Source organism: Silurus meridionalis, chromosome 3, assembly GCF_014805685.1.
Source record: "Silurus meridionalis isolate SWU-2019-XX chromosome 3, ASM1480568v1, whole genome shotgun sequence".
Lineage (NCBI taxonomy): Eukaryota > Metazoa > Chordata > Actinopteri > Siluriformes > Siluridae > Silurus > Silurus meridionalis.
The window spans coordinates 9619285-9634711 of record NC_060886.1 but is presented as its reverse complement, the minus strand read 5'-3'; the positions used below and the strand labels follow the sequence as shown (position 1 = coordinate 9634711).

General features: G+C 38.5%; 1 protein-coding gene across 1 annotated transcript; it reads right to left on the bottom strand.

Moving 5' to 3' along the window:
* Positions 1-643: 643 nt before the first annotated feature.
* On the bottom strand, positions 644-15116 carry acp6 (acid phosphatase 6, lysophosphatidic). The gene is made up of 11 exons (XM_046845490.1): positions 14957-15116; positions 9076-9301; positions 8859-8987; positions 8088-8218; positions 7904-7983; positions 7727-7814; positions 5680-5812; positions 5255-5355; positions 3633-3725; positions 1600-1765; positions 644-1511 (listed from the first exon to the last, which is right to left on the bottom strand). The coding sequence occupies exons 2-11, from the start codon at positions 9289-9291 to the stop codon at positions 1377-1379; spliced, it is 1272 nt and encodes a 423-aa protein (XP_046701446.1). The 5' UTR covers positions 9292-9301; positions 14957-15116; the 3' UTR covers positions 644-1376.
* Positions 15117-15427: the final 311 nt, after the last annotated feature.

Below are 15427 nucleotides of genomic sequence, written 5' to 3'. Positions count from 1 at the left end.
ATAACACTGCTCCTGTTCAAAAAGTGAGCTCCATGGTTTTCCAACTCTGGTGTAAAAGAACACGAGTGTCCTCCTCAGGGTCCTGGTCTCAACACCTTTGGAATGTGGATGTTGCACTAACGCTCTTTTAGAGAATGGAATGGAAGAAAATTTAATTTAACCTTTATTTCAAAACATAGCTTACAACAGCAATGAAGGAGTGAAACTCTGGGTGTTCACATCCTTTGGTCATGTAGTGTAATTGAGTCTGTCTGAATTTGTGTCCTGCACCTGTACACCTGCTCATTCATACAATAAACCAAACAGCTGATCATGTAGCAGCAGCACACCCTATTGAATCACTAACATACAGGTCACAAGCTTCGAGTTTCAACATAAAATTAACAGAAAGGGGGAAGCAAGTGTGAGTATTTTTTTTTAAAACTGCTGCTCGCTGTAACAGCAGAAACATAACATAATGGTGTGAAGAAGAAAAAAAATCGTCCAATGAGGTTTCAGTTTTGTAGGCCAGAAATGCTTTGTTGATTACAGAGGTCGGAAAAGAAACGCCTGAGCTCATGAATATTACAGCTGAAACTGAGTGTGCTTCATGTCTGTTATTCCTTTTTTTTGTGCATGGTTTGAGTGTAAAATGTAGAAAACCTTTTCTCTGTAAATAATTTAGCCTTTATTTAACACGACCATTTAATTGTTTGTACTTTTAATATTCTAAAAGAACACATTCTTATGACAGATGCAAAGATGAAATAAAGCCACAAAAAAACAAACTGATAACCACTTAAGGCTGAAATTATCTATAAAATATGTCACATCACAGATATTCAGTAAACAGTGCAGTAAAACTCCCCAGAGAAAAAGGAATAAACACACACACACTCATGGAGGCTGCAAATCCCCTGAGGGACAGACTGCTGATTATAACAAATAAATAAGTTTCACTATTCGGGGTCTTGTGTCTCTTTGTCATGTGATGAGTCCCTTGTAGTAGTAATCTTTACTAAAGCCTTATTCTGAAATCTGGTTTCAGATTTCTTTCATAATATCTTTCCAAAATTCATTGTGTTTTGGTGACTGATGTTGTGGTAAGAACCCAATCTATTTAAACATTACTTCAAATAAGTACAGAATGTAGTTTTTATTTGTTTGACCAAACGATTTGTAAGTGCTGAGCTTCCTAAGAGAGAGTGCCCTAAACTACAATTTAAATAGTGATACCATTAGAAATTATAAAACAAGTGAAAGTTCTTCAGACTAAAGTTCTTGCATCAATGTGTGTAAACTTAAACGAAGCAGAAGCGACATGTGTTGAGCCTCATCACTATATGTGTGTGTGTGTGTGTGTGTGTGTGTGTTTAAATGCATGAGGTAGTGTTAACTCAGTGGTTGGGTACATCTTCTCTGCGGTTGCAGAGGGTGTGGTAGCTTTTCTCAGGCAAAGCGTACACAGACATGGCTTGCTTAAACTCTCCGAGTGGACAGTAGACATCACTACAGCTGGGGATTTTCTGATCCTACAAGGCACATAACAACAAATTTAGAATTAGAAGCAATGCGTTATACACAGTATAAGGGCCTTTCAAGGCATATTACAATTCGTACCTGGCCGATGTACGATATTTTGACATAGTGCTGCTTGTTGTGTCGATGTTGGTACAGCTCAAGTGTGATATCAGCAGCATATGGAGGCCATCTCATATCGAACACGCCCAGCGCCATCAAGCACGGCATCAGCGTCGTGTCGTGCACCGAGTACAGAAACAGCTTCCTTTTACCACAAACACAAATACACATGCTTATAAAAACTGTATAGGTCTCAACGAAACATGCTCTATATCAGGGGTCACCAACCTTTTGAAACTGAGAGATACTTCTTGGGTACCGATTAATGTGAAGGGCTATCAGTTTAATACACACTTCTAAAATAACACACAAGTTCTGAAATAACAAATTTGCTCAATTTACCTTTAATTATATGTTATTATTAATAATTAATGATATTCATCTATATCTAGTCATCTATATTTTAATTATTATAATTTTCAAATTCACACCAATGCAAGTGTGATTAAAAAAAAAAATAGCAACAAAAAAAATAAATGCAGCTCACTGGTAAGTGGAGCTATGCTGAGCTTTGGTGACCCCTAATCTCTATATGGACAAAAGTTTATGGACAACTGATTATAAGATTCATTCCACATTAAGTCTCCATTTTCTGTTATAATACCCTCGACTCTTCTGGAAAAAAATGTTTCTCATTCAGCCACAAGGGTGTTAGTAAAGTCAGGTACTGGTGTGGGATGAGGAGGCCTGGGGTGCAGTCAGTGTTCCAATTGTTCAATAGGGTTGCGTTCAGAGCTCTATAGCAGGCCACTCAAGCTCTTCCACTCAAACACGTACACCTTCAACTTCATGGAGCTGGCTTTGTGCACAGGGGCATTGTCATGCTGGAACAGGTTTGGGTCTCCTAGTTCAAGTGAAGGGCAATTGTAATGCTACTGCATACCAAAAACACACTATACACCAGTGTGCCTTCAGCTTTATGATAACAGTTTGTTGAAGAAGCACATATGGCTGGAAAAATGGCAGATGTCCCAATACTTGTCCATTCAGTGTATCAAAGAATATTTATGAGTGAGTAGATAAAAATAATAATAAAGGAAGTATTTACTGCAGTATTTCAAAGTTCTTTAAGATTTTGATTCGTTACACATTGGTACAGTCTCTACTATGACATTCGGTGACCAGTGAGCATTTTAAGAATCTTTAAAAACATCTTTTAATTTCTCTTTTTTTAGTGTTAGCCATTATTTACTCCGCTAAGGTTATTAAAGCTGTCACTGATGTTTGCAGTGTGAAACTGACTGAATGGGTACAATAAATAAATATACAGTAGTGGTGTAATGGTACACTGTGATAAAAGAGTATCTGCAAGAGTGAAAGGGAAGGTTTATAGGAACCATCTAGAGACGTACCAGCGCCAATTAGATCCCACCTCATGTAGAATTTGGACACTGGACCTCCTTGAGTGTTTAAATGCTCTGACATGGAGAAGCTGGTGTTGGATCTGCGATGATCGCATATGTTGAGCTGTTTTATGAGTTGCTTAGTAGCTCCTAGTTTTATAACCATAAAGTATAAGACTGTATAAGACTGTAGAAAGGACATTACTCATAATCTTACACTCCAGTGCTCATGTTAGTTCTTATTCTCCAGTGTTCTGTATTGTTAAAAGATTTATGATCACACTCTTGATGTCACCCAAATGAGGATGGGTTCCCCTTTTGAGTCTGGTTCCTCTCAAGGTTTCTTCCTCATAACATCTAAGGGAGTTTTTCCTTGCCACAGTCACCACGGCTGCTCATCAGGGATAAACACACATCATTCATCTTAACTGTTAAATTCTGTAAAGCTGCTTTGAGACAACGTCTGTTGTGAAAAGCGCTATAGAAATAAACTTGACTTGACTTAAAGTTTCCCCAAACGGAAATTCCTGAGTAAAGTACAGAAACGCGAAAAAACTACTTAAGAAAATTGTTGTTCTGGATGTGATTTATTTTCCAATATGTGACTCCTGTTTTAAAATATAAACCCTGTGCATGCTTTCAAGTATTCAGGAGAATCAAAATGCTCACCTGTCTGGATCTGAGGCATGACCCCGAACCTTGGTCTCCATGTTAGTGAGAAGAGTATGAAGTATAGGACCCACACACAGCTGTATATTCTCCCTGAACACAAACAAAATGACACAATTAAAAAACATGATGTTTTCATTTCTTAGTATGTAGCTTCCTGCTAACTCCCATTGGAACAAGAAAGTATACCAAATACAATATAGGATAATGCAAATGCAATACCAAATGCAATAGCAATACAGTATTTCCACATACTTATTGAACTTTTATTGCCATTTTAAACCTGCAAATGTCAAAAAAATATATAAAGTACATGTATGAGGGTTAACTCCCATTGTTTTATGACCTTTGTGGATAATAAGGAAGTATTTCACTTTGTAATTGTATTTAAGAACATTTTTTAAGTATGTACAGTCCCTGTCAAAGGTTTTTAAACACCTACCGGTAGTCTTTTATGATTTATTAGAGACACATGCATGTTCCTTTTGTTTATATGAAACAAACTAGGTCATTTAACGGTATGAAGATTTACTTGGACCAAACAAATAGATAAATGTACAAATGCAACACTTTATTTTCATCGAAAAATCCTCCCTTAGCATAAACACAAGCTTTACACAATCTTGGAATTCAGAGTTTGTTTCTCCTAACATTCAGCTGAAATGCTATGCCTCTTGTAAAACTTGTCAAAGGTGTGCGTTGCTAGCTGGAGAATTCTTTTTAATCTTCTAATCCAGTTAACTGAGTAGTTTAATAGGATATATAGGACTAAGATGTTTCTAATTTGCTGCAGTCCTGATAAAATGATGTTGAAATATGAAATGGTAGCCATGTTGGTTTAGTATTTCTTTCACCTGGGAATAAATCTCCTTCCCTGCTCTAAAACCAATCCATTAAGCTTTCACCTCTATGTTTGACTGTAGGTGTGAGGCAGTCATTTCTCCTTTTCTCTGTCTTTTCTCCTGTTAGAGCCAGGAATGTCAAATTTGGACTCCATCGGTCCAGTGCTTGTGTGTTTTTGCCTTTTACCTTGTTTGTTGCATACAAATGAAAGAAACATGCATGTTTAAAAAAGATTATGTGTCTCCAAACTTTTCACAGGCACAGTAGTTTATCAGAGTATTAGTTTAGTTTGTGGAAAATTTAACTTCACTCCATTTTGATGTGTAAGCTTACATTTTACTCCACAGTTCTACCGAGAGTTTGTGTGGAGTATAGATATCACTGTGTGTCTCTAACAATAGAAAATCTCTCCTTCAAAGGAGATGATGTGCAGACGATTTGAACGCTGAATTGCATCATTTAATAAAATATTGTTCTTATAGATCGGCACATTTCCCTTTAAAACTTATGTAAACCATTTTAAACAAACTACTTTCACTCAAATGTGAAATGTAAAACTTTTTAATTCTTCAGAAGATTTCTACTTTTAGTAGTGCACTTCTTCCACCTATGCTTTCAGACACCCGACTCTGTATCTACTTAGTGTCTAAATGCAGGGTGTGTGTGTGTGTGTGTGTGTGTGTGTGTGTGTGTGTGTGTGTGTGTGTGTGTGTGTGTGGTGATGGGGGGGTGTCATAAGCCACATGGCTTGCTGAAAGATGCCCCCTAGAGTAGCTCACCTGTTACTGGGCTCATAAATGTGCCAGATCATATCCACAGCTCTCTCCTCCACTTTAGTTCTCCAGCTATCGAGCGCTGCAGGACACGGGAGGCTGTGAGCCTAAAAGGAGAAACAAAATAAACGTTTCTGGCTTGATGCTTGAGAGAATTTCTCAGTCTAGACATGCCAGAAAAGCTGTGATATGGTCAAAACACATGTTATCAGTCAAGTATTGGATTTAGTACATGTCCACATACAGTGATGCATTCCACTGCATGTTGTACTGTATGTGGTTGTGCATGTAAAAAGTTTTGTTGTGTTTCCATGCTGGCACTAGATACAAATAAAAAGAATTGCTACACTGATTTTACATTTACAAGTTTTATTATAATAAGCCTCTGTGGCCTGTAAAAAGTATAAGTGTGCAAAACAGTGTGCTCCAACCTCTCTGGCCACCATGTCATCTCTTATTTGGATGAAATCGAGACGCTGATGAGGCCCGACACCCAACACGCTCTGAAGGCTCTGGAGATCAGAAGCGATGTCAGGCAACGTGGACGATTCGGCCCAACGAGATCTGCAGGCCAGAAAACACCACAAGCAATTTGAATGCTGCGAAATGCAACTAAGTTCAGACAGTAAAACTGTTAACCTGATCCAAGACAAATAATTACATCATTCTGATTCGACCTGCAGATTAATTTAATACAGATGAGTCATTTAGAGTCTGGTGAGTCACAGGACTATGTGAACTTAATGGAATCATTATGCTTGTAGATGTCAATGTGTTTGTTGCAGCATGTGTTGGCATTAAAGATGGTCTTTTGTAGTGTCTGGTTTCATATGTACTTCATGCTTTACGAAACGTTACAATGGATTTTTCATTATTCGGATAGTATTAGTTGATATCTTTAGCAATACATAAATATTATAAAGACATGATCATATAATCATGAAAATCTAATATATACCTAAAATGGCTGCAGGTCATATTTAAATATTATGTGAAACTTTATATCAGCTGTCAACATAATCAAATTCAAACAATAATTACAAAACATTAAAAATGCTTTTTCCTTCAAATGGACTCACAGTGACGTCAGTCTGATTGCGTTTAGCAACTTTGCCTAAAACCGCTTCAGTATTAAAGCAAATTAAGGCATTGGACTTCAAATCTCAGCACCATGCTGCCACTCCTGGGCCCCTGAGCAAGGCCCTTAACCCCATAGCTGCTCAGTGGTATAAATAAGATAAATGTAAGTCGCTCTGGATAAGGGCATCTGCCAAATACCATATCTCTTATAAAGCCCCACAGTTATGGAACAGCCTTCCAATCAGTGTTCGGGACTCGGACACAGTCTCAGTGTTCAAGTCGAGGTTGAAAACGTATTTATTTAGTCAAGCCTTTTATCAGTAGATTTCTTAGGTAAAGGCACAGATCTGAGGAACATGGATATAGAGTGTTTGGTGAACTGGTATATTTGTATGCTGTCGCCCCTCACATTCACACGCTCACTCAGGTTTGTTGACGGTGGTGTGGTGGGTCGCCTCATCCCAGAGATCCCTCATGTCTGTGTTACCTTCTGGTTCTCCCTTTTAGTTATGCTGCCATAGCGAGTCTTGCCGGAGTCCAAACTGCACAGTGACATTAACTTTCGTACACCAATAGTTACACTTAATAATCCATATCCTTCTTCCCGCCACCCTCTCTCTCTCTCTCTCTCTCTCTCTCTCTCTCTTTCGGTCGAGTTAAACATGCTCCTGAGGCTCCAGTGACCAGTGTTCCTGCCCCTCTCCTCCTTGGATCTTCACACTTCTGTGCAGCTCGGACGGTCTCTTAATTCGGAGTAGAACGGGTGCTTTGAGGACGGATTGACTGTAGTTGGTGTCGGCGGTCTGCTGCACTGACTCGGGAGTGCAGTTTGCTTCTGATCATCATCACTGTACCCCACAACATTGTATATCTGCTTCAAATGGTCATTTGGTGCAACCCAGATGAGGATGGGTTCCTCTGAGTCTGGTTCCTCTCAAGGTTTCTTCCTTATGCCATCTCGGGGAGTTTTTCCTTGCCACAGTTGCTCATCAGGGACAAACATACTTACAAAGAACATATTTATGTTTAATCACCACATTATCTGTGTAAAGCTGCTTTGAGACAATGTTCATTGTTAAAAGCGCTATACAAATAAAAATGAATTGAAATTGAATTGAATATTTGTAAATGAAATTAATATGACCTATATAGGATAATATTACAGTTAATCGACTGAATATCAACTTTAGAAATTTTTCACAGTCAAGTCAAGTCAAGTCAAGTTTATTTGTATAGCGCTTTTCACAACAGACATTGTCTCAAAGCAGCTTTACAGAAATCAACAGTTAAGGTGAATGGTGTGCATTTATCCCTGATGAGCAAGCCGTGGCGACTGTGGCAAGGAAAAACTCCCACAGATCTTCAGTAATGCAATTAAATGTAATGCAAATATCTCACCCACTGATCAGCTTGAGAAGTTTGCATCCATGGTAGTTTGGGTATAAGATCTCCTTCTCTGCTACTTCTGTTAAAATGGGCACAGTGTCTGGAAAGAGAAACAATATCGGGGTATAATAAACTCTCTGATTTATCCCCGACTCATCCACACAAACACAACACACACTTACACTTTACCTGTCTGTTGCTGCTGAAACAACCCTGCAACCAGACACTTGGCTGATTCGATGGTGCGGACAATGTTGGTTGAACGAATGCTGCGGATGAACAAACTCACACTCAAAAATCTGATCAGCTGCAAACGGTGTTGATCAAACAAACCGATTTCATACAAGTAGAAGGGAATTAAAGATGAACTTACTAAACTTCTTTATTGCTGAAACTTGAACTAAGGAAGGCCATGTCCTGAATGTACCTGCTTCTCAGCCTTAGTCCTAGATCATACAGCTGTTGCATGCCCAGTGTGGTGAGCTGTCCTGGATAGGTACCTCCCTACAGAACAGGGAATCTGAAGTCAATGCCATTAACTAAAAAAATGGCATGTCGACAGTAATTGGGCAGTTATATATTCAGTTTTATTTCTAATTTTACAATGTAGCTTGACTTTTTCAGTGAAAAAAGCCCTTTCCATTCTTTATGGGATAAGTAATATATAGGGAGGTGGCAGCTCAGTGGTTAAGGCATTGGACCTTGACTCGGAAGGTCATGATCAATGCTGGGTCCTCAAGCAAGGCCTTTAACCCTCCAACTGCTCATTTGTAATTTGCTCTGGATAAAGGCATCTGCCAAATGCATTGAATGTAAATGTAAAAAAGTAATGACAGAGCTATTAATTCATTATTTTGCTTCAGATTTCAAACCCTGGCATTTTTAAACCTTTAATTTCACTCTGTTATTCTCAAATGCTCTTTATTATAATTACCTTAACAAAAAAATCTCTCAATAAAAGCATAATGCAGAACTGCTATGTAGAGTAAAAAAAGGGGAGGGGTGTTTATTATTAATTCAATCTGCCAAAAATCAAACATTTTGACTCGAAACAAAACCTTCTATAAATATTATCTGCTTCTTGACTGTGGCTTACACTATATTGCCAAAAGTTTGCGGACACCTGATCATAAGTCATACTGACCACCAGTGTTCTAGCTCTATAGCTATCCTCCACAGGAGAAGATGGTCTTGGGCCTCCATGCAAGTCTGTAACAACATAGTCGATCTTGGTGTGATCTGGAATCTCCAGAAGTTCAGGAACCCAGTGTGCCTGAAAAGACCAGCATACCAACAAAGTCAAACCAAGACCAACATAAAAGATGTTAACTGAAGCAAGAAGCTTTAAAAAAAACTCTCACCTCTAAAACATCCGGTATAGACTTCAACGGTGTTCTCGCACCATGTCTAAACAACACCTGGACAAGTTTTAGCTCATATTGAGATGAAGACTGGTCGGAACAAGGGGTATTGGTCAAATCCAAGTTTGCCTGTACAGGATCTGTGTTTTTCTGCTGCGACCAGAACAATGCTGAGCTGAGAACTGCTGTCGTCATAGCACCCACACGGGCCAACATGATGTCGTACCTGATGAGAGGGAGAAAGGGGGTAGGAGGAGAGAGAGAGAAAGAGAGAGAGAGAGAGAAAAAGAATATCTGTCACTGTCTTTTCATAGGATCACTTTTTCTAACACATTTCGAAAATGAAATACGGTTTTCAACTATTAATATGCAAATGTTAACAGTGGTGTAAAGTGAAAAAAAAAAACAGCAAATACTCTTGTTTATGTAATGGAGTAGTTTTTCTCAGGATTAAGTAGTTTAAAAGCAGTGTACCTTTACTTTTACTTGAGTAAATTTTTAGTGCTGCATTTGTACTTTTAATTTCCCTCAACCTGCCTTGCTACATTATCCACTTGTTTCCTGGTGGTGCTGCTGTAAAAACATTTATGGTTGACAATATCAGTCAATATGACCGACACTGAAGCAAATTGTTCAATGCGCCTTGGCTGCACATGACCCTGTCGCTGGTTCAGCACTCTTTCATCTTTGGAGCCCTTTTTGATAGATACTGACCACTGCAGACCAGGAACATCCCACAAGAGCTGCAGTTTTGGAGATGCTCTGACCCAGTTGTCTAGACATCACAATTTGGCTTTTGTCAAACTCACTAATTTTTCCTGCTTCCAAAATGTCAACTTTGAGTACTAAATGTTCACTTGATGTCGAATATTATCCCACTCACTAACAGGTGCCATGATGAAGAAATAACCAGTGTTATGAACTTCACCAGAATGTTATAATGCCATATGCCTGATTATTGTATACAAGAAGAACAGAAATATGAAAAGTGACTTGCATGACCCTTTATTTTACTTTTCTGGGTTCCTAAATAGAACCTAGCCATCAGAGCTTTGATCACACCTGACATTAACATTTACAGCACTCGACAAATGTCTTTATTCAGAGCTCCTTTTCATTTTCTCAATAATACAACTGAGCAGTTGAGGATTAAGGGCCTTGCTCAAGGGCCCAGCAGTGGAAGCTTAGTGCTGATGGGTTTTAACGCACAACTTTCTGATCAAATGTCCAACATCTTAACCAGTGAGCTACCCGTATTCTTCTTAATGATGGAAAGAAATTTCATTTAATCTTTTTCCAGGATTGAAATGATAGCAGACAAGAAACATCTACAAATAGTGTGGGATCACCCAACTAATACATCTCACTTAGCATCAATGATTTTACTTATTATAGAAATTGATTAAAGCATTACTGAAAATGTTGTTGTGCTGTAGTTTATTAATGACAAGGAAAAAAAAAATAGTGATGCAATTGAAGAAACAGCTGACCACAGTAAAGGGTCAAAGCAAAACATGGACTATCTAAAATCTGGATAAATATTCTGGTCCATGTTGATAATGTCACACGAATGCACATTTTTTTTTTAGGTATACTTTCATGCTATGATTTTCATGTTCTACCACATCCCAAAGATACATAGATTCAAATCCAGTGAAAAGCACTGAACTCATTGTCATGTTCATGAAAACAATTTTAGACAATTTTTGGTTTATTTTAGGTGTCTACATTGAAACTAATGAACTTTTCACAGGCTTTAACGAAAGACAGTGTCTGTAACGGCTTGTATCTAAACAGTAGCCTACCAAGAAAGTCATTGTTCACTGCCTTCTTCCTCCTTCCTTTCACAACTATTTCTCTCTGGAGATTTTCTTTTGGCATCATCGTGTGTTTAAAAATCACCATCGGTGAAGCTTTTCTCCCGATGCCGTGCAGCTCAGAACACAGGTGAAGTGCGTTTTTTCATGTTTTCAGCGTGACAAATGATTCGCATTTCCTGTTGACAGTCCGAGTGAGCGGCAGGTCAAACGTCAGAGGAACATCATCCATATTTATGATGTGGTGCGGCCCGATTCAGTGGGAGCGCATCTGATTTATTATAAAGAGTTTCATTGGTTCACCTGAACCCAGTCAGCAATTTCATTGGTCTAATGTTTTGGTGCTCAGTTTTTTGGCTTGAAGTTTGTGAAACTGGGAAAAACCCAGGAAAAATCCATAAATTAGCCGCTTCATTGTTTAAGCCGTGGGGTTCAAAGCGTGGGAAAAAAGTAGCGGCTTATAGTCTGGAAAATACGGTATATAATGAAAATACAGATGGTCCCTGAGTTACAATGGTTTTACTTTTCAGTCTTACGATGACAATAGCGCTACAACAAAAATGTAAAAATATTCAACATTCCGTGCAACAGGCAGTGGCGTATGATGTACGATACGATGGATGCGCAGCTGGGATGAGCGTATCTCTCACCCTGTGAGATGCCCCGCTCTCGCTAGCATGATAAAAGCATGTCTTCCAAGCGCTCAAGTATGTCTTCTGCTGGTAGTGAAAAAGAGAAGCGGAAAGCCATCAGTTTAGAGCAGAAAATGAAAATCATAAATCAGCATGAAGCAGGAAAGACTGTCACAGTCATAGCACCATCTTCGACTTGTGATATTTTTTACTTATGATGCGGTCGTTGTAACGTATCTCCATCGTAAGTAGAGGAATAGCTGTATCGATATAAGTAACTACAACAGTGATCATTATTATAAACATCTTGACTACCAAAAACTATGGAACCTTTCTCCTCTCCAAGCTCATGCTTCCTCCTTGAAAACACAACAAACCCATGTTTTCCACCATGCTCTTACATGAACCTGATGACTCAATGATTTGATCCTGTCACAGATTTTTTACATTTTAGTTCACTGTATTTTATCTCACACAAAAGCATGCATTCCCTGGTTATTCTTTTCCCCTTTAGCGTTTTTCTTCTTTCATTCATTTGACCTTTTCCTTAATTTCATTTTACATGATGTACATGCTTATGCGTCCTTGAAGTAACCGCACAATGTCCTGGGAATCATGATTGCTGCTTCTAAATAAAATGCTATCAGTGTTATAATTAACAATTAAAGTGGCTGCATCACAGCTCCAAGGTCCTGGGTTCGATCTCTGGGATCTCTTTTGAACTCAGGGCTGTGACTGTCTATGTGTTGTGCATATATCTACATTGGTTTCCACTCAGAATGTGTGTGTACATGGTGTCCTAGATCCAGAACATTCCATGATCAGGATGAAGCATTATTGTAATGTGAGTGAAAGAATGCGCTCATTATTAAGTAAATCCGAGTATTTAAAAGAGACAGCACTTTTGACTCTTTTTTTTTATGAAACTTAAGGAAACTCTTTGGCTATTCAAAGCTTAACAAAATCTTACTTAACTAACCAAATCAATTCTGCATTTTGGGACTATCATTGTAGAGCACACTTCAAAAATGATTCAACTATAATGAATTTACATTCACTGACACCCAGATGAGGATAGGTTCCTTTTGAGTCTGGTTCCTCTCAGGGATTCTTCATCATTCCATCTCTGGAAGTTTCCTGACAAAGTCACCACTTGCTCTATCTCTGTAAATCTGCTTTGGGACAATGTCCATTGTTAAAGGCACTATACAAATCAAACTGAAGTGAACAAGTCTAAACAATAAAATCTAAGCTGTGCTTGTTTGAAGCTCTTGTTCAGAGATGATCAAACATTTTCCCATGAAAGGCCCAAAATCAAACTATACTGAGGTCCATTGGCCGAAAAATTTATTTTGTTATTTTTCACTTTTATTTATTGATTTAATTATATCAAACATTAAATTCAAATTGCCATGTTTTCTTTCATTTACAATTTCATAATATTTAAAATTTGTTTAATTGAAAAAAATTTACTCTGCCATCTGCTTAACTGATGCTTTTTTTTTTTTTTTTTTAAGGTCTCAGCGAAACTTCTAGTGCAATGAGAAACAATCCAATTTATTGTAGTTCAATGTCTAATAGAGTTATTCAGTGACCTATAAAGAGATACATGAAGCTGGTAAAGCCTCATAATAATATATATATATCATTATTTCTGGCCTAAACTTTATCAGAATGAATATCAGAATGACTTACATTTTAATATATATTTGCCCATGAATATGTATTAAATTATTCTCATAAGTGTATTCTTTCCATTTCATATCGTTTCTCTAAGTGCGCAAGAGAAAAGTGCGTAAAAGAAGAGTGCGTAAGAGAAAATAGTCTCTGTATAGGTTGAATTTTCTATCCAGTCAGATTTCAGCCATCACATGCCAAAATAATCTGCCATAAATTCAGCAGAGTCAACAGCACAGTTTAGCTAAAACTCTATGTTGCTTGAAGCTGTTACTTTAACCAATCAGATTGCAACTTAGTTACTCAAAGGCCCCCTAGAAGGCATGCGGTCACATGGGCATTTTCACGTCCCTTGATTGGATGGTCAGAGAGCGCACTGGTCAGAGCTCGCAACCCACATCTGTAGCAAACTGCACAAGCTTAAATCCATTTATGTGGATTTAATAGCTGTTTTTTCATTCCACAATGTCTGAGGAGAAGAAACTGATTTGTTTGCAGGTGGTTAATATTGACTCTTCTGCTAAAGATGATGTATGCGAGCGGTGCAGCTGTGGCTGCAGTGAAAGGAGACTTGTTGAACCAATGAAGCTTGTCCCGCCACTGACTATACACCGACCAGTCATAACATTATGACGTTATAACATTATGACCAGTGAAGTGAGTAACACTGATTATCTCTTCATCATGGTACCTATTAGTGGGTGGATATATTAGACAGCAAGTGAACATTTTGTCCTCAAAGATGATGTTAGAAGAAGGAAAAATGGTCTAAGCGTAAGGATTTAAGTGAGTTTGAAAAGGACCAAATTGTGATGTATAGACGACTGGGTCAGAGCATCTCCAAAACTGCAGCTCTTGTTAATTGTTTTTAACTAACTGCTAATAAGGTGATTTAGAGACGGTGGCATTGAGTAGACAGGACAGGAGGTGAAGCTGGAGGTAGCAGAGCTGAAGATGTTGAGGTTTTTGTTAGAAGTGATGAGGACGGACAGGATTAGAAATCAGTTTATTAGAGGAACAGCACATGAAGGACGTTTTGGAGACAAGGTGAGGGAGGCGAGATTGAGATGGTTTGGACATGTGCAGAGGAGGGACATGGGGTATATCGGTAGGAGAATGATGAGGATGGAGCTACCAGGAAGGAGGAAAAGAGGAAGGCCAAGGAGGAGGTTTATGGATGTGTTGAGGGAAGACATGCAGGTGGTTGGGCTGAAAGAGGCAGATGTAGAGGACAGGGGGGTATGGAGATGGATGATCCGCTGTGGCGACCCCTGATGGGAGAAGCCGAAAGAAAAGAAGAAGAAGCTAATAAGGTACACTTGATGCACTCAGAGGTATTAGAGAAGCGTGCAAAGAAAACACTGGTCAGCAGGATGTGCTAGAAATATGAACCGACTCAAAGAGTCGACTCGTTTATGAGCGACCCCTGGTAGACCTGGTACAGCACTGTGCGCTTTGCGACAGCGGATGTCAGTAAACGACACAAAATCCGGCAGGCTGCGAGCTAAGTGGCATTAGGGTGCTTTTAGCAAAGACTTAGACATTCGAGACGTTGGGAAATCGTATTACATTATCTGTAAAAAGGCCAAAGAGAGAAAATGAGAGTTACAACACCATGGCATCGTATTTCATCAGAAAGCTGAAGTTATTCCCCGGAGCGTTTTCACCTTCTTGCGTTATTTACGATAGCATACACGACCTCACCGTGTTTATACACATACATGTTTGTAAATACAAGCTTGTTATTTTACTCACTAGTTCACTGGTCTCTTCGCTTAGCTAACTGGCGCTGCATTCATTCCTCTTGACAAACTTTCTGTAATTTGGTAAACGCAGGAGCCGGTTGAGGCAGAAGTATTTTCTGGGTGTTGTAGTTTTTATGAGCCAAGGTTTGAACACATGCAGTGACTTAAGAGACTACAATTCCCAAAATACACATCGCATCAAAGCAGCTCTTTCACCATGTAGCTGTATTACCGTACATATCCCGGTATAGGAGCAAGACAAAACACTACTTCTTTACTTTTCGATCCGATACCAAGTCTAGTATCGTTAATCTCGATACCAATACTCCGATTACATAGTTTTTTTGTCTTTCTTTTTCTGTAAAATTTTTAAATAAACTATAATATACTTAATTATCTTTCTTCTTTAACAAATGTCATATTATACATGTAATATATTATACAATATTATATTCTTCTTCTTTCGCCTGTTCCCACTAGG

Bases quoted from the DNA above. Each gene is read 5' to 3' on its own strand.
- acp6 (XM_046845490.1), bottom strand. From the start codon at position 9,291: ATGTTGGCCCGTGTGGGTGCTATGACGACAGCAGTTCTCAGCTCAGCA. The intron at 7,815-7,903 runs GTAAAGTGTAAG...TTCTCTTTCCAG, and splicing joins GTTTCAGCAGCAACAGACAG to ACACTGTGCCCATTTTAACA. The intron at 5,356-5,679 runs GTTGGAGCACAC...TTCTCCTTTTAG, and splicing joins ATGACATGGTGGCCAGAGAG to GCTCACAGCCTCCCGTGTCC.